General features: G+C 35.4%; 2 protein-coding genes across 2 annotated transcripts in view; one reads left to right on the forward strand and one right to left on the reverse strand.

The window, feature by feature from the left end:
- LOC123526414 (protein melted-like) overlaps positions 1-20,201 on the forward strand; it is a 39,802-nt gene that overhangs the window by 8,847 nt on the left and 10,754 nt on the right. The window contains exons 6-12 of the mRNA XM_053522481.1: positions 11,727-11,894; positions 12,907-13,021; positions 14,067-14,184; positions 15,075-15,214; positions 17,481-17,615; positions 18,113-18,262; positions 19,905-20,009. Of these exons, the coding sequence (XP_053378456.1) occupies positions 11,727-11,894; positions 12,907-13,021; positions 14,067-14,184; positions 15,075-15,214; positions 17,481-17,615; positions 18,113-18,262; positions 19,905-20,009 (931 nt within the window). The remainder of the gene's footprint in view (positions 1-11,726; positions 11,895-12,906; positions 13,022-14,066; positions 14,185-15,074; positions 15,215-17,480; positions 17,616-18,112; positions 18,263-19,904; positions 20,010-20,201) is intronic.
- LOC123526415 (uncharacterized) lies at positions 1,182-10,931 on the reverse strand. The gene is made up of 2 exons (XM_045305548.2): positions 10,820-10,931; positions 1,182-5,650 (listed from the first exon to the last, which is right to left on the reverse strand). The coding sequence occupies exon 2, from the start codon at positions 5,632-5,634 to the stop codon at positions 2,224-2,226; it is 3,411 nt and encodes a 1,136-aa protein (XP_045161483.2). The 5' UTR covers positions 5,635-5,650; positions 10,820-10,931; the 3' UTR covers positions 1,182-2,223.

Here is a 20,201-nt window from a genome sequence, read left to right on the forward strand (position 1 = left end):
AACGTTTACGCAAGTCAAAAGAACTTTTAACATGTGAAGCTTTTGAAGCAGTTATTGTTTTATTATACTGGAGAATGTTACAGCTAACATGGTTAGAATTTAACTTTGAGCTCACAAATATATCATATATACTTGTACTAGAATGTTCAGCTTACAAAACACCATCGTTTCTCACAATTTTGATCAACTATTTTTTTGTAGAAATTTTTATATATTATAATTATGAATACCTGGTTATTTTCTTCTTCAATATTTATAGCAGTTAATTATTATATTGTGTATAACAAATGCAGATGTACTATTGTCACATGATTTAAATCTGCAAACCAGTCTTTAGAATGTTAAAATGCTGTCGGTCTATGTGTGTTGTGTAAAAAATTATCAATATGATCAATGCATATATATTAACTTCTCAAGTATTTTTCGTTTTCTACTGGAATTTTGCTAGAACCCAGTGTTACTTTGAGCACTGTATTTAATGTTATGTAATGAATATATAAAAGAATTTAGTATTTAAGTATGGGATTGTTAAATTCGAGCTCTGCATTTTATATAATGTACTAAATAAAAGAATGAAGAATTTTTTTATGCAAACATTAGGTTTAATATATGGAAAAATATAGATACATGCAAAGTAAAAACATAAAGATGAAATTTGCTTAATAATAATGAACACATAAAAATAAAAAACATATAAAACAGATTTTAGCAGAATACCTCTGGTCAAAATTTAAACAAAAATATTTTGGAAAATATACCACCAACCATCACAAAAAAAGACACTAGACTTTGGCCTATTTTCAGATCACAACAACTTCAATTTTAGGCACCTTAAAGATACTTCACACTTTTTAACTGGGTATCTTACTGGGTATACTATTAAGTCAACATTAAATTTTTTTATTTTTATATTGGAGAGAAAAGTATCCTGCTAAAATGGTGGTAAATATTCATCCTATTACTTTTCTTCAAACTCTAAGACAGAACAATATCTGAGCCGTGCCATGAGAAAACCAACATAGTGGCTTTGCGACCAGCATGCTGTTCGCTAACAGTTACTCTAATTGCAATAGGCTTTGAAAGCGAACAGTCTGGATCCATGCTGGTCGCAAACCTACTATGTTGGTTTTCTCATGGCATGGCTCATATGTCTGTGGAACTTGGTGGATATAGAATACATACCACTGCCGTAATATTATTTACAAAATAACCATGACAAACCAGACTGCAACAAATAGTTTTCTCTTGGTTTTAAAACAGAAAATCTGATAAAAACTACATGTTTATAGAAAGTAAATACAAAACTGAACCCTACAAGTAAAATAGTTCCAATTTAAAGCAGGGTTTACAGTTTCTAAACATAACTGAACAGAAAGGCTTGAAATCATTCAAATATAAACAAAAATGTACACATCATTGTCATGCCCTTGAAATGACTTAATCATAAAGACATTTTTCAGATTGAAAAAAAATAAGACATTTTTATTCAATTATAATCAGAATCCTAATGGCTTAGGTATTCAACCATGCAACTAAACTGGCTATAAAAGTACAATTTCAATTTAGAGTTATTCAAATTAACAATAACAAGAATACTGGTATTTTCATAGCAAGCACTTTTGAAGGAGTACAGTGCAGAGGCTATACTTCTCTTGTTTGATAACTAAAAACCATAGCTAAAAAACATTAACTTTTACAATTAATTATGTTACTGAGTGTTCATAAGGATATATCCATTTACAAAAAAACAAGTCCCCCATGTTACTGTTGTACCATTCCTGTTAAGTCACTTAAAACATGATTTTTTAAAACAAGTCTAAAAGATATACAAAAATTTATGTGATTCCTGTATGAATTCATAAGACACAAATATATTAGATGTACATCAATTTATACAAAAGCTTACAATATTGTACTACTAATAATTAAAGTATTTATAGCTATAAAGAAATCGCCATATCACTAGCTTTTTGCAAATTTATAGAAAAATATTTTCTTACATGGAATGCTATATGATAAGAAATTTGGAGGAAATTTCATTTATTATCGTATCACGAGAAACAAACTTGACAATGCTGAATGGAAACCTAACTCATTTACAGTTCACTTGCTTACTTCATACATAATAAACATCATCTTGATTAATAAATGTAGCACCCTAGGTTCGCCTTATCTTATCCATGTAGCTTAAATTAATCTTGAATTTCAGTTCAGAATGTCTTTTCATACAGTTTCAGTAACCATGGTAACGATTTCTTCCGGCATCTCCGTAGTAACGATTTCGCTTTGAGCAATATTTGTAGCATAACTTTCCGGCATGTCAACATCTGTTACGTACTGCACAGTTTCAGTTTGTATCAAATTGCTGGCATCGTTATTGTTCATTGTCACAGTTTCAATTTTCTCATAATGATGAGGGTCCATTTGATTAACATCTTGTTGAATAATAATTGTCTCATGGGCAACCGACTCCATAGGCACAGACTGGATTTCAGTATCAACAGATTGTGTTGTAATAATTTCTTCTTCCGGAATAAGAACCTGTTCATATTGAGAATTCATCAGTTCAACTTGTTGTACATCCATTTCTACAGGCACTTGTACTTCTTCCTGGACATTCATATTTTCTGCAATTTCTTGCTGTGTGTCTAAAGTTTCAACATGAGGTACACCAACTTGTTCATATATTTCAACCTGAACTTGGTTGGAAACAGCCTCACTTTCAACATTAGTATCTACCCCACTTTCATGATTTATACCAGCCCCACTTTCAAGGTTAGCATCAACATCACTTTCAACGGCATCTGTTTCATGTACAATTTGATCTTCTTTAGAGTCATTCAATGAATTAATTGCATCTTGAACTGAAGAAATTTCTTCAGTTTCATTTTCAACTGTTCCAAAGTCATCACCAAATTCAGGATTTAATACTGGAGGACTTTCTTCTTTCTCTTCTTCAGCTGCATCAAAAACTTCTTTGGGCACTGCTGTCTCAACATGTTTTTCTTCCACTGTCTCAGCTGTTGTATTTTCAATGACATCATTGCTTGGCACTTCTACTTTATCAACCCTTTCAGACAACTCTTGCTCAGGAACTTTCTCTGCTACTGCTTCTTTTGGTTCAGCAATTTGTTCTACTTTTTCTGTAACTGGTTCTGCAGTTGTTGTTTTCTTTACTTCGGTAGCTGCAATTGTGGTAAAAGTTTTAGTCTGACTGCCATTTTTTTTTGGAGTAGCAGGTTTTCGTTTAGCAGGACTGGCCTCACCATTTGGCATGTCTTTTTTTTCTGTAACAGCTTTTGCTGCAGCTTGTTTAGACTCCTCAGTCTCGGGACCTTTTTTAAACATCTGGAAAATCTTTACTGTATTGCATCCTTCCTGGCTGACTATCAACTTCTTAACATCACCCTCCTTGTAGAAACACAGCTGGTATGGCTTATTTAGTCCATCTAGACCCTCCTCTAAAAGTTCTTGATGGGTGAATAGAACTTGCAGACGTTTTCCAGCTGGAGACAAGACATAAACGTTGTGACGTTCCCATTCTGTAACATAAATGTTATCTTCGTCATCGATTGTCAGACCACGCGGAGTTACCAAATTCCCACTCATACCTTCGTATTTGAACTTTATTTTACCAGTCATGTCGACACTAACAACATAAGAGAAGTGTTTGATGCAGTCAGCAACAATCATCTGTTTCCCAGTGTTGTTCACGGTAAAATATAATGGTAGTTTAAACAGACGAGAACCATTCGAGTCAGTGGAAACTGACTGCAATACTTTACCCTCGTAGTCTAGAAGGTCAATCTTGAAGTGGTTTATATCCAGATCGTGGTAGCGGCCATCTTGGACAGATGTCAGGATACCATTCTTTGTGCAGGTTATACCACGATTAGTTCCGTTTGTCCAGAATGACTCTTTGAGTGTGAGCTTACCATCTGACATAGTGACTTTCTGAATACCTTCTTTCGAGAATGGTTTTGTAAAGTATGCGTCACTAACATTTACTGGACTTACTGAAATGTCCTGTGGAATTGTATCAAGTTTCACTTGACTCAGAAAATCAAAGTCCTTGCTAAACAGTTTAATCTTTCTATTGGTCATGTCAACCATAATTATTTCACCACTGGGGAAAACACCTATTCCAGTTATCCAGCAATTTAACTGGTCATTATCGTCCTTGGATTTGACATTTTTCTGACTAGTAAATTTTGCTTGAATTGGTCTTTCTGCTCTTGGTAACTCTTTAATCTTTTTTGGTTTAGGAGGTTGCTTCTCAGGTGCCTTAGATTTAGGAGTAGCTTTCGGAGTGGCTTTAGCTGCCTTAGTAACACTGGGCTTGGCTGAAGTTTGTTTTGGAGTTTTTGCATTATTACCAGGCGTAACAGTTTTCACAGCTGAAACAGTTTTTGTTTTTGGTGTTGCTTTCAATGCTCTCATTTCCTTTTCATCTGATGACAAAGGCTTGTTGTATGTGACTACTTTTGTGATTTTAATCTTTGCCTTTTCCCTGCTCTCCACAGGTTTTGGTGTTGGTGCAGATTTTGCTTCCTTCTCTAGTTTCTTCTGTAGCTTTTTCATTAATTTCTCAGCTGGTTTCATATCACTGGGTTTAAAAACTTTTATCTCCCTAGCAGGTGTTTCTTTAGTAGCTTTCTCGGGTTTCTTAGCGGATACAGAGGGCGTTGCAGTTTTTTTCTTGGTAGTTTTCTCTGAAGTACTTGGAGTTTCTGCTGTAGGTGACTTCTTCTTGTCTTGGATGAAAGCTCTTAATTCTGATACCCTTTTTGATGATGCGTCTGTTTCATAATCTGCATATTTCTTGTTTGGTGTGATGGTGCGTTTGGACGGTACATCAAGTTCAAAGTCTGCAAACTTTTTATTTGGTGTAATCATTCTTCTCTTTCTTGGAGCATCTGCACTTTCATCTTCATCTGCAGTTTTCCTCTTTGTGACAGATTCAGTAGCCTTTTGTTTCTTGTCAGCTGCTTTAGCTTTTGGAGTTTCCTTCTTTTCCTCCGTTTTCTTGGGAGCATCTTTCTTCTTCTCCTCTGGCTTCTTTGCTTCCTTTGTCTTAGCTGGTGTTTTTTCTGGCACTTTAGCTGGTGTTTTACCTTTTTTCTCAGGTGCTGCTTTAACTGCAACCTTTGGCTTCGGTTTCACAGGAGCTTTTAATATTGCCTTTGGTTTTGCTGCACTTTTTGTAGTCTTTAGTTTAGCTTTTGATGCTGCTGCCTTAGCTTTCAGAGCTTTTGCTTTATCGAGTTTTGCCTTAATACCTGTAACTTTCGCCTTTTCAAGTTTTGTTCTTGTGACTGTCTTATCTGCTAATTTGGTCTTTTTGTCATTTTTCTTTGGTGCCGGCTTAGGTGTTGCTTTCTTAACTGGTGTTTTTGCAGATTTATTTCCCTTGACTGGAGTCTTTGCTGACTTTGTTGGAGTTTTAGAAGTTTTGGGCGTTTTCTTTTCTGTTGATTTAGGTTCTGGTTTCTTGACCTTTGTTGATGTGACCTTCTTCGGTGTTGGAGTTTTAGCTTTCTTGGCAGAACTTGGGGTCTTCTTTGTTGCCTCAACTTTCCTTTTCTTCGCTGGAGTCTTACTGCTCTCGGTTGTCTTCCTTTTCTTATCTGCCATTGTTGTCAGAGTTGACCTGAAAATAGAGTGAATCCTTGTTAATTTCAATACATACAGTGCAGGGATTTTTTTTCAGTTTTCAGATTTATATTCCAAATCTTGTTTTAACGAGAGCTGTCCATAAGACAGCCAATGCTCGACGTTTCAAATTGTTGTCCCAGTGTTTCAATCCAGTATCTGCATTAGTTTTGGATATAGTAACTTGCACACAAAACTTTAACCAAGATTTTCTAAGTCCAAAAGGGGGCATAATTTGGCCAAAATGCATACATGTTAAGAGTTATTGGACTTGATGCTATTTGTTTTATAATCCTGAAGACATACTTTGTATGTAAAGTTTCAGTTCAATATCTTCATTAGTTTTGGAGATAGTAAATTGCATGCACAACTTAAACCAGGAATTTTTAAGTCAGAAAGGGGGCATAATTTGGCCAAAATACATGTCAGAGTTATGGGACTTGACCCAGTGGGGTTGGTAATTGACCTAGAAAAAAAGCTATATATGCCTTTAAATGGTAGCTGTAGATAGTACGTACTTGCATGCAAAACTTTCACCAGGATTTACTTGCATGCAAAACTTTCACCAGGATTTTCTAAGTCCAAAAGGGGGCATAATTTGGCCAAAATACATGTTAGAGTTATGGGAGTTGATGCTATCACCTAAGACACAAAGTTCAATTCAATATCTGCATTTGTTTTGGAAATAGTACACATGCATGCAAAACTTAAACCAGGATTTTCTTAGTCCAAAAGGGAGCATAATTTGGCCAAAATATATGTCAAGAGTTATGGGACTTGATCCTGCGACGTGGGTAGTTGACCTAGAAAAAGAAAAAGTTTCAAAGCTACATGCCTTCAAATGATATCTGTATGTACTAGCTTGAAGTTGAAATAGTGACGCCGGCACCAGAGTGAGTAGAATAGCTCAGACTTTTCTTGAGCTTAAAGCCAGTAATTTTACAGCAATTGTTTGTTATGAAGATAAATGAATAAAACTTGCCCCTCAAGTGAGGATGTTCCATACAATTGTATATGTCTGGAAGTAAAAGCTGGAAGAGTTGTCTCCATTTTTTCCAGATATTTTACCCAGGATTATTTTTTTCAGCTCAAGTAACTCTTTTTCAGAAAATGATATCTAAAATATTTTTTTCAGACTGTGTACTTTGATGTAGATAGCTACACATATATCTAAAATAGATAGTGCCTACTTGAAGTTTGTATTTTTAGTAACAATGTCTACTTTATGCATGGCAATGTTACTGCCCGGACAAGCTCCAAAATGACCTTTGACCACCAAGTGTCACCTTGACCTTTGAGATAGGGACCCCAGGATTGCACAAGACACTCAGTCTCCATACTTATCAAAGTTACGGCATCGACAAGCTCCATGGTTCGCACAGGCCATGAAAAGTCCTTGAATTTGATGCCCTCTCCTTGAAAACTACTTGAATTTTGTAACAGTCAGAAACTACTTGAAAACTACTTGAATTTAGGAAAAAACGTACAAAAGATGGCAAATAGTCCTTAAATTCATCGGACGCGAAGTGAAAACGGACAAACATTATAAACGGACCAAAATAAACTAAAAAAACAACGAAAAAAAACCAACCGTTACCGCCATTAGGGCCTGCCACGTAGTCGGCGATAGTACGGTATGGTACCGTACTTTACGGGTTTTATGTTCTTTCGAGTAATTTTCACACTGTGTAATTTATCCGTGATGCGTTGAAGGTAATCTTATGTTACATTGTTTAATTTTGTCTTAAATGGATTTAATTTGGTTATTTCATGTCCCAGCAACAGTGACATTGCACCCATTTTAGTTCTTGTAAATGGAGGAAAACTACTTGAAAACTCCTTGTTTTTTGTTTGTTTGTTTGTTTGTTTTGGGTTTAACGCCGTTTTTCAACAGTATTTCAGTCATGTAACGGCGGGCAGTTAACCTAACCAGTGTTCCTGGGTTCTGTACCAGTACAAACCTGTTCTCCGCAAGTAACTGCCAACTTCCCCACATGAATTATCAGAGGTGGAGGACTAATGATTTCAGACACAATGTCGTTTATCAAATAGTCACGGAGAACATACGCCCCGCCCGAGGATCGAACTCGCGACCCCGCGATCCGTAGACCAACGCTCTTACCTACTGAGCTAAGCGGGCGGGCTCCTTGTTTTTTGGGAAGGTCTGTATGAACCATGAGCTCTAAAATGACCTTTGACCCCCTAACTGTAACCTTGACCGTTGAGATAGGAACCTGGGGTTTGCACAAGACACTCCATCTCACTGAGGTTAACATTCATGCCAAATATAAACAAGACTGCTCCATGCATGTCAAAGTTATGGTCCGGACAAACAAATCCAAACGGACGCACGGATGGAAGGACTGACATACACCGAACAGCCATTTGGATGACTTTGTCTTCGCTTCCGCAAGCGAGCTCAACAAAAAAGGACATTATTAAAGGTATAATAAGTAATTAAGGTATACAAATTTTCTTTGCATTCTTTTGATTTATTTGTTCTGCAGTTTATTTAGATAATAAATTAATTTAAGTGATAAAAAATGGTAAATAAGTAATGTCATTTGTTGCAGTGTAGTTTTAATATGTTATTAATGTATATGATCTTAAACAATGAACATGATGCTAAGCTATTAAGAATACGATACACATCACACCAACAGGGGCTGCACCAAAAACAAAAATGCTGCCAAAACATCCCTTTTGCGGATAAGGCGGTGCAAATGAGAAAAATAACCAGCATGATGGTAGACACTTCCAAATTGTTTAACACCATTTTGTCCATGAATTTATGCTCTAAGATAATGCTGGGGAAAGAAAATGTTAACAGTCTAGGGAACGCTCGTATATTCTAATCAGTTAACATTCAAGATTTTGGTGATTAATTAAATCTAACTAATCTGGTATTTTCATTTGCAACGAAATTAAAGTTAAATTCATCCGCAATATCTGGTAAAAGAAGGTTTGTATTCCATGAAAAACCCTTACAGGCTAAACTAAAGGTATAGATCTAAATATTTAGCTCAGTCTGCTTTGAGTATGTGAGGTCCAGCTTTGATCCCTGGCTGCATCGTACCAAAGATGTGAAAAATTGTACTGTTGGGGCCCTAGCTTGGCACTCTGTAATTAAAGGGTTTTATCCACTTGAGGTAAAATAAGCCCAAGTAGTTATGTTAATAGATATCTTGTAGCTCATTTTGTCTGTTTGTTATATGCAACTTTTAATACAGAATACATTAACCTGAACCTCTTCAGTCAAAATTCTAAAACGTATACAGATCTGTATGCACCTAAATGTTTCCTTTGTTTTGAAGTTGATATTATCAGAGCTCTTGTTTGCTTTTTGGGACTGGGGCCAAGGTTCATGCATGGGGGGAATATCGCATGAATTTAAAAAAAAATTTTCTTTGGAAGGGGAATTTCAATAAAACCAAACACTAGAAGAAATGCAAACAAATACAAACATCCTTTTCAACTTTACTGACCCAAATCTGAATTCTGTTAATTATAAACCCTGCCAATTATAAACAACATTATTTCTATGGAACTGTAAACAGAAACTACACCTGCACTAAAATCTGTCCGGATCAGACCGCGATAAGTATAAAGTGCCATTTACGGTTCATGGTGCATACCGGTCAATGTCATCCCTTTTTTTCGAGGGTTTTTTTTTTTAATAGGTGAAAAAACAAATTTTGCCAAATGAGAGCCCTGATTAATCTAATAATTCAATGTGCAATGCTATTATATTTGTTATAACCTTGTGCTATTCTGTACATTATACATATAACAATTTTAGATAAAATAAAAATGATTCTGTATGATATTAGACACATGAATCAAAACTAACACTGTGTAACCATTCTATCTGCTGAGACTTTAAATAGTGTCAACCAAAGCTGATCCTGTAGGATGCTCTTAAATAGCAATCCACAAGTTCACTTAAGCTGTAAGTTAGTGTAAGCAGCATGAACCTTTCCAGTCATGCTATAGCTCAAAAGAGCAGATATTTCAACAGGGCAGTTACTACCCTAGGTATGTACACTGGGTATATCAAGTTTACTCTAAAGTTTGATCAGCTAAAGACCAAGCGGAGTAACGGCTTTCAAATTTATTTACAAAGCCCTTATTAACAATAGTGAACAGCCAAGTTATAATACAAGAATATCATCATAAAATAAAATGTGACAAAAAGCAAAGCCATGAATACTATAGTCTATAAATGGGGATCCGCTAAGGAACCCGCGGGTTGTGACGGAAAAAGGATATGTAAAAACGTATATAATAACAGGGATCCACTTGGAAACCTCCCTCGGGTTTAAGACAGAAAATGGCTGTTGGGAACCCAATTTGTGACTAACAAACGTACTAGACGTAGGGTCAGAATTTGCTGACCCAGATATAGTAATTTCCTAACAGTAACAATTAAACTGGTATAAAATTAGCATATTTAAAAGATATAATTATTAACATACTTATAAACAGTAAATGTTTTGCTCGCATCGATAAATACAACTCTCGTCTTTTAAAAAGATACATTAAATTGCGCTAAGAATTTTAACAAACTTTAAATTTGCTGTAAAACAAATGTAATTCAAATGTTCTGAATAAAAGGATATTAATTCATGCGATTACAGAATAAAGTTATAGTTACTAAACTTCTAATTAGTAAATTAGAAAAAACAAAACCGTTCCAACTGAATAAAATAAAATGATCAAAATGTAGTACAAAAAAGACTTCATCAGGGCTACATTGTTTTTTAATAATCATTAAAATGGTACGGGAACTTATTTTTATTTTGAGACACTTCAAATATTGGATGCAAACTTGCAAACTTTTCTTTTACCTGATCTCCGAAGTTTTACGAAATTTATTAGACTAGTAAGATTGTACTTTAAAGCACACAAGCATATTAGAGAACATTAGTTTAAGATATATCAGAAATCATTTTAATTGGTATAGATTAAACTAACAAACTCGCATAAAAACAAAGTTTGTATTTGCAGAGTCTTACCCCACCCACTCATTTTCCCATACAACAGTGCGCCCAAGTTATCGTCCACAAATCGGGCAGACAATTAACGTTGGATTACACCTGTTTTTATGACTTTTCTATAATTTTTAACCATAACAATAGTATAATTCGGTTTAAAGTCACATTCTCACCTGATTTAGAAATCAACCGGCGAATTTGATTGCATATATTTTGCAATTTTCGGCAAAAATTCCCACTTTTCCCGAAACGAAGCCTTGCTAACTATTAATAAACAAGTCACGTGGTAGTAAATGCTGTAGTGACGCTAAATAGTGACGCGTTGTAAACATCACTACATTGCTAAACTGACTGAGATCACTGTGTGTATTTTTCCAATAGTACAGCGCGATTTATCTGCACTGTGATGCAGGTACAAGCTAGTTGGCGAACATTGATTTTATTACTAATTAATTTCTGACAAAATAATGTTAAAAAAAACCCAATGAAGAGAAGTGCAGTGAATTGATTTATTTGATCTGAATATCTGAATGCTTGCAATCAGACAGCTTCTCTTTGTTGAATATTTGACGTTTTTTGGGGCAATTTTAGCTAGAGCCAGGAATGGAACCAATTTCAACAAGTGACAAGTACCTAGCAATAACAAACCCAATGTACATGCAAGTAGTGTTACTGCCACAGAACAAAAGGTTGAGAAAAATATCAATGATAAACATGACTTTATGTGTTTTATAAATAAAAGTGTGTATTTATGAAATCTGTATTTGCAGGAAGAGTTTTTACAATCACTACACTACACACATATCACTGAAAAATAATATTTCAGTCTGAATCCAGACTTCAAGGTTATAAAACAGAGTTTGAATGACAGTCTCAAAATGCAGCCTTGCCATTGGTCAATTTCAAGAATGAGCTCAGAAATAACCAGTCAGATATCAGAGTCTCCATGACCAAACTCACAAAAAAATGAAGATTTTCAGGTTTCTTCTTTTTGGCTGAATCTCAGGCCTGGCTTTTCTAAACTCATGATTTGGTAACGTCACAGTTTTCTATCTAACATGTAAATTGGTTACCTTACAGTTGTGGACAGAAGGAAATGAGATCTGTATCAAGCCAGACTGAAGGAACTGTCACAATTATCACCGTTGGCAACCCAGCGTATCCTAGCAATGTAGTAGGTGTAAGACAACAACAACAACAGCCTAACAGTGCGAGATCCAGTCAACAAAGTCTATCAAAAGCTTCAAGGTAAATGTTGAAATGAACTGTGAATATAACACTGGTACAGATATTCCATGTTTTTATATGGATTACAAAATATTTGCAGTTTGATACTTCAAAATGTTGATTTCAGTTTTCAATATTACAAATATTTACGATCAGAGCTACTGTATTTTCATCAGATAGGAAGCAGGAGGATTGAATTATTTAAAAATGCTCATAATGAGATTAAAATTATTGATATGATATTATAAGAATCTCAGTGATACAGTTCGAATAATATGTCCATCCTTTCAAAAATAAGCGCTTTAGATTTACAACATAATGGTACTGTTGATAAACCCGAACAGATGATAAAGTCGACCAGCTTCGAAATATTCGATTGCAATCGGTTATTTATAAAATTGAACACAACATCTAATAGTTTTCACTTACAACACCCACTGGTGTAAACAAAAACAAAATTGGTAAATATTCTGTATAAATAAATAACTTACATTTATTTGTATAAAAAATATTTATCCAAAATTACTGGGGAAGAGGGTGTTTTTTGCGCATGGTCACTGTCGAAACATGAAGGCCTGACATTTGGTAACTTTTCATTACTTGATAAGGAATGACTGTTGCAGCTTTTTGGGGAAAGTTTCAATATAATAATACCAAGAAAATTTTGTAAATGACAAAGTGTTCGAATTTATCATCAGTCAACGTTCATACAGTCCCCATTTTACATACCCCTTTCAGGGCCTCACTTCATGTGAGTTTGCTTACTTAATATAAATTTGAATTATGTAAAGTTTTCAGCAAAGGTTAAGGTTTATTTTGATACCGACCATTGATTACAATTTGCAGAAATAAAAAAGTTACAGGTAAAATACCTCATTTTCTGTTCGGGTTTATCATCAGTACCAGTAGATATGGATTTACAGCTTTAACAAATACCTTCAAATTTCCTTGTGATGGGGAAAGTTTTTGAATTATTTAATTCTTGATTTGCTGTAATGACACCAATAAATACATGTAATTTTTCTATAATTAGGAACAGTTCATCAAATGTCCGAACATTGAATGATCGTCCTGTAAGTCCGGCCTCAACACTGGACCGAGCTTCATTAAACAGTGCTCTCACACTGAGCAGTAATCCAGGATTGCCAGTATGTATTATATTGCTATAGTATTTTTAAATAAAATCTTTAAAAATATTCTTTGGAAGTATAGAATGCAACCGGGGAAATTAATAATAGACTATTTTTGATTGAGTCCATTTATTGGCGGTACCAGTAATGAAACTTCTAGCACAAGCTTAAGCCGAGTTCTGTCATAGTAAAAGTGAATGGACTGCATGACCCCAAAGGACCAGAAAATATAACAACACTAAATCTAAAAATGGTGAGACCTTTTACAGCTGCCACATGGCATTTCAGGTCACAGTATGTAGGTTTTTAGCCTTCTGAAATATAAAGCTTTATGGGCAACCGGTTAAGGTTACTGACTTCAGATCACTTGCCTCTTATTATTATTTGTAAAAAAAATAATGAGTCTTTAAATTCTAAATAAACAGACAGCACGGTTTCAGTCAGTTTTGTTTCAAGGTTTTTTGATTGCTAGAACTCAGTTAAATAACCAGACATGTTAAAAATATGAACTTCCAAGGTAGAACCTTTAAATTTGGAACAATACAAGACATGCTTTCATATTTGTTTTGCTTTAATATCTATTCTCAGAAAAACACTGAGGTATGAGCCTCAGTGTGCCTTGATATATCTATGCCACTGAGACTTTTAACAGAAGGGAATAAAGCTTAAAACAAGCAGAAGAAGATTTTCTCTTCTTTATTTCTTTAATTTTTAACAACGCAAGGGTTAGGTACATTCATTAAGTATGTCCATATACCTTCTGACTAAAGTAAATAATTTCTACTTTAAATAAGACAAAGTTTCTGTTCACTGTTATTACATGACTCCTGATATAATTCCATGCTATTTGACCAATCTATACTTGACACATTTTTACTATTAAGCTTAAATAAATAAAGAATAAAACTGCAAAAATTATCTCTGATGTTATGTAATAAAACACTTATTGGATGGCTTTGCCAGCCAGTAGTCAAAACTATTGCCTGAGGTGCGAAAGTACAAGTGTATACTGTACATTGCTTAAAATGTTTGTCTTAACTGTCTTTCATTGTGTATTTACCAGCCAGAACCAGTTAGAGATGGAGTTCAACACTTCTGTGAAAAGCATTTAAGTACAATACGAAACTTTATCAGCAGTCTATCAGCCAGAATACCACTTCCAGCTAAATGCAGCATAGTTGGTATGCATGTTTTTTATTTTGATTTACAAAAATTTGTTTAAATTGATTTAAACATGATGATGAAAGTAAACAACCTGGGTAGCTTAGCCAGAGTAAACTATTCTGTGCAGCATACAACCGATTCAAAGTGATTAGATAAATAAAGATTGCTTCTGCCATATATTGTTTGACACTATTAAGTGTGACATTTAAGATAGTATATCAAATACATGTATGTTACTGCTTTTTCTTGGTCACTCTAGTTAGATTAACATGTCATCAGCATTAACATATATACTGTGATATTATTAATATTTATTGGGAACTAATTTTTGTGGAGTTTTTGGTAGAGTCAAGCTACAAAATGAGATCCCATTGAAAATTTAAAACTACATTCGTGGCCATTGTAGAGCCTTGACAGCTATGTTTTGTATGTGAAGGCAGAGTGGTTTAAGCTCGCCAACATTGAATCGGCAGCCCCATAGTGCTGTGGGCTCAAAACCCATCTTCAAGCTGTAGAGTTTTCTTGTCAGGAAGCTTCTTCTTCTTGTCGTTCGCATTGTCAGGAAGCTACCCAGTTAGCTTATGGAGGGTCTGTGGTTCTTCCCAGATGACAACCCGTGTCTCTAATAATGCTTGGTATGCTAGTTAGTCTGTTCCTTCAGTTTTGCAAATTAACCTTTCTAGTGTCAGTTTGACTTGAAACCTACCTAACAAACAAATCTTTTGTATGTAGAACTAGGGAATGTTATTTGTTATTGGTCTTTTATATACTTTATAGTTCATTACTGAAACGTCTTGTTTGTAGCTATACTCACCAAACATATCAATGTTTTACTGTATTTAAGCTTGCCTCTGTAAAGTCATTTCCAAAATTTAGAGGCGAGTTATTTCTGTTCTTTTCTTTTCAGATGGTCGACACAAACGTTATGTGAGATTAAATTTTCAGTGTGGAATAAATGGAAAGCATTGTCTGTATGGAAAACAGTTCTTCACCCTTAACACCAAACTTCCAAAAACTTGGATACATCTCATGTTCCTAGCTGTACAGGTATGAAACTCTTGCGCGGGTTCTTCCATAACCAAGTGTTGAAGGTCTCCTGACTTCAAATCACATACCCTTTATAACTGTGAGTTCCGCCGTTGTAAAAGGTTGAAAAATTTATGACTGAAATTGTGCTGATGTGGCTTAAAATTAAATTGTAAAAGAATTTGTTAAAGGCAGATATTGTTTCCTCTGGTGGCCATTTTGAGAATAATACAGTATGACCAAAATGCAAAAATTATATCAAATTAGGGGATAGGAAAATAGATTAAGAGTTAGGTCCATGTTTCGGAGAAAAAAGTTCGAACATCATCAGATTATAGAAAGAAAGCATTGTTTTACATGAAAATGAAACAGCACATAAAACATGAATATTATTCTACAAAACTGTTGTCAGTTTATTAATCCCCCGCCGTGGCGGAGGGATTAAAGGAATGGTCTGCGTCCGTCCGTCCATCCTTCCGTCCGTAACAAAATCGTGTCCGGTCCATATCTCCTAAACCCCTCGAAGGATTTTCATGAAACTTGGATCAAATGATCACCTCATCAAGACGATGTGCAGAACCCATGAGTCAGCCTTGTCGGTTCAAGGTCAAGGTCACAACTCAAGGTCAAAGGTTTGAGCCTGCCATTTTGTGTCCGCTCTATATCTCCTAAACCCCTTGAAGGAATTTTATAAAACTTGGGTCAAATGATCACCTCATCAAGATGATGTGCAGAACCCATGAGTCAGCCATGCCGGCTCAAGGTCAAGGTCACAACTCAAGGTCAAAGGTTTGAGCCTTCCATTTTGTGTCCGCTCTATATCTCTTAAACCCCTTGAAGGAATTTTATAAAACTTGAGTCAAATGATCACCTCATCAAGACGATGTGCAGAACCCATGAGTCAGTCATGCTGGCTCAAGGTCAAGGTCACAACTTAGGGTCAAAGGTTTGAGCCTTCCATTTTGTGTCCGCTTTATATCTCCTAAACCCCTTGAAGGATTTTCATCAAACGTGGGTCAAATGATTACCTCATCAAGGTGATGTGCAGAACTTATGAGTCAGCCATGTCGGCTCAAGGTCAAGGTCACAACTGAAGGTCAAAGGTTTGAGCCTTCCATTTCCTGTCCGCTCTGTATCTCCTTAACCCCTTGAAGGAATTTTATAAAACTTGGGTCAAATGATTACCTCATCAGAACGATGTGCAGAAATTATGAGTCAACCATGCCAGCTCAAGGTCAAGGTCACAACTAAGGGTCGAAGGTTTGAGCCTTCCATTTGGTGTCCACTCTGTATCTCCTTAACCCCTTGAAGGATTTTCATCAAACTTGGGTCAGATGATCACCTCATCAAGAACTCATGAGTCAGCCATGTCAACTCAAGGTCAAGGTCACAACTGAAGGTCAAAGGTTTCAGCTCTGTATCTCCTAAACCCCTTGAAGGATTTTCATGAAACTTTGGTCAAATGATCACCTCATCAAAACGTTGTGCAGAATTCATTAGTCAGCCACGTCAGTTCAAGGTCAAGGTCACAGCTAAAATCAAAGGTTTACCCTTTCACTATCTATAGCAGTGGCGGGGGATTTAGCTGTCTTTCAGACTGCCTTGTTTAATTCCGGAAAGGGACTGCACTATGGGGCCACACTTCTGGATAGTTCAGCGCCTTTTAAAAACTCACCATTTTTAAAAGCTGTTACATTTCTTCTTAAAGGGGGACAACTCCTTTAGAATAATTTAAGTATCCATTTCTATGGGACAGAACAGCAAAACATATGTTGGACAGATAAGTTGTTTGTTAAGATGTTGTTCGTTTACTAAAAATTTCTGTTGTTTTGTGATATACTGCTAAACCTTAAGAATAAGTAACCAGTGGCAATGTCTTTTAAACTATTAGTTTAAAAAATGAGTTTGTAAGAAACACTAGTATTGAATATAAGTTTTAGCTTATGACTAGAATTCAAAAATCTTTAAAACATAGTCAAACCGTATCTGATACATTAAACTGTAAGACTGTTTTCTTTAAACTAATATTAGCCGTGCCATGAGAAAACCAACATAGTGGGTGTGCGACCAGCATGGATCCAGACCAGCCTGCGCATCCGCGCAGTCTGGTCAGGATCCATGCTGTTCGCTAACAGTTTCTCCAACTCCAATAGGCTTTAAAAGCGAACAGCATGGAGCCTGACCAGACTGCGCGGATGCGCAGGCTGGTCTGGATCCATGCTGGTCGCAAACCCACTATGTTGGTTTTCCCATGGCACGGCTAATATAGTCATGGATATTGTTTTAGGCACAGTCTCAGTCTGCATTGAGTCAACAAGATGTAAATGTGAGCAGTCTGAAAGCATGCTGGGATGCCTTATATCCAGAGAAAGGAAATAGCGGATATCTTACACTCGTCACCTCATCATTCCCTGTTGCTAAGGTACAGTTTATTTTCATTCTTGACAGTTGATAATTGAGAGGGTGAAAAATCAGTCAATGAAATGGGTTAGAAAATATTCTGATTTCCAGTGTTTGAGAAATTGATGTTGTTTATTTTTTGGAAACATAATATTGCTTATTTAGGTTATCCTTTATCCTGCTGGCCTGATTAACCTGTAGGCTTATCATGATCTGCACTGTTGGCTATTCAGTCAGCAACTTTTCAGTGAACAGCCCTCTGAATAATAAATGGTATTGCTCAAACTGAATGATGGACCAGTCCATTTTAGAAATTTAGCAGGGTAATGGTCAAATGAATTATAGATAACCATCAAGTTCTGTTTTTCCTAGTTTGCATTAAAAGTTTTGAACATGGTTTGTCACTGTTGAGCAGCTGACAGTATCAAGATTTATTCATTTATGTATTGGTAACTATGTTTAGACATTTCCAGATAAAATTGAAATTAATTTACTACAAAATTGTCCGTCATTTTTCAGGATCAAGATGCGTTGTTACAAGAAATGCACAATGTGCGATATTTTGACGTGTTTGAGTTCAATGCAGTAAAGAAATACTGGGCATGTTTTATGTGTAACCATCCCGAGAAAATGTCCGAGCTGATGCCCGACGGCAATCCCGTCATAGCTGTAAGTACTTGAGATACGTAAATGAAAAAGGTACAAGTAAAATAATATTTTTGGAATACATGTGTAACTTGGATTTGAAAGTTCTAATGGGTATGGACAGCTTTCAGTGTATAGTTCTAGAACATATTGATGGATGAATGCAAAAGATGTCTAAGTGCTTCTTTATTTACACGCACTCACCTCTTGATTTGTTAATCCTGTTATAATTGTAAGCATTTCTGCACTGTCTTGAAGATATTCTTGTAAAATGATGTGCAAGGAAGGAACTGTTAAATATGGACCTGTTAGGTAAATTGAATAACCAGTATGGGATAAGGACAATTTATAGAAAAGATATGAGATTATACCATGCCAACACTAAAGATGCTTTATAATGAAATGATATTTAGGAGCAAAGTTATTGGTTGAATAACTTAGTATAATGTTTATTTACATCTTGTAATATTAAAGAGTCAAATCAAAGGCCTGAAGGGCCCGAGTCGGCTAAGGATTGATGTACTGACAGTATAGTCTACCAGTTTCAGTTTGTTTTTATTTTTTTTCTTAAAATTTCATAACACAGCTCGATATTTACCCAAAATATTATATCCGGATACGATTACACTTTTCTCCAGTTTTGACAATATATTTTACAAATTGTGATGATACGAAGACATTTAGCAGCAATTGGCAGTATCTGACATTGAAGTTTACGGTTAAATTACCTCTTATTTAAATCTTTTCATAAAAAAGTTGTTTCGTTTCGTGAAAGCAGCCAAACATAGACGATCTACTTTTGATTTCAAAAACTACAAGAAAATACAATTTAATGTTTCGCCGATTTGTTTATTTCTCGAAAAATAAGAATTAAAATCATTTTTGATATCAGTAGTAACTAAACAAACCAGTAAGAGCTTCTTCTTCCAATAATTTATCCGCTTACTGACTGCAAAATTCAACCCACGCAAAGTTTATAGAAATCATACGATGCGTGTTTATGTTCAATGTGGGAGAATTAAGGCTGATCGGCTATGTTACCTAACGCATCCAGACGATTCAGATTTTGTTTTTAAAAAAGCATTGTGTGCGTTTCTGTAATTTTATATACGTTTTTATACGCTTAGAAATTATTAGACATGCGTATTTGCATTATTTCTATACGTAATTTACGCTAATACGCATCTTATCTGGAGCCCTGTGGAACTATTTTTTGTCTTTCGCTGGATGTTACCCAAGCTTTGTAAGCCTGCGCAATTCTTAAAATGCACATTCATGCTTAATGAGTTACATTCGAGTATTGCACAATTACAAGTCATAAATATGACAGATTACATCGTATATTGGTCATAGCAAAGGGAATTGACACAACTTAACTTCATTCATGCAGTGAACTGTTTGAAGTTTGAGAAATCTAATGGAACTACATCCCTTCACGTGTTATTCGGTCCATTTAGAGAATCGCTGAACAGCAAGGACTCGTCAAAAGGCTTTCAGCCTTTAGCCGACTCAAAAATGCTTTGCCCAGTACATCAAAGAATAGCATCTATACATGTACATCTGAAATGATCTATTCCCCTGTTAATTTTCAGTGTTTTAGTAGATATGCTAAGTATGATTTTAGTTTAGAAAAGCTTGGTACTTTAAAGTTGCTATTATTGTTCAGGGTCAGCTGAAGGAGAAGAAAGGAAGATGGAGGTTTCTAAAGCGATGGAAGACAAGATACTTCACGTTATCTGGAACACAAATAAGCTACAACAAGAGTGATTCAGTAAGTACTGGTTCTATATTTGTCTGTGTTTAAAGTCACGGAACTTAGGCTTGAGAACAGTAGATATTTCATTTACCGTATCACCGTTTGCAGCAAATTTATACTGACAAAATTTTACTGATATGTTTGTATCTGCCATTTGTACATTCTTGCAAAGTTTCATCATGATCAGCATAAATACAACAATGGCAA

This window comes from Mercenaria mercenaria, chromosome 14, assembly GCF_021730395.1.
Source record: "Mercenaria mercenaria strain notata chromosome 14, MADL_Memer_1, whole genome shotgun sequence".
NCBI lineage: Eukaryota > Metazoa > Mollusca > Bivalvia > Venerida > Veneridae > Mercenaria > Mercenaria mercenaria.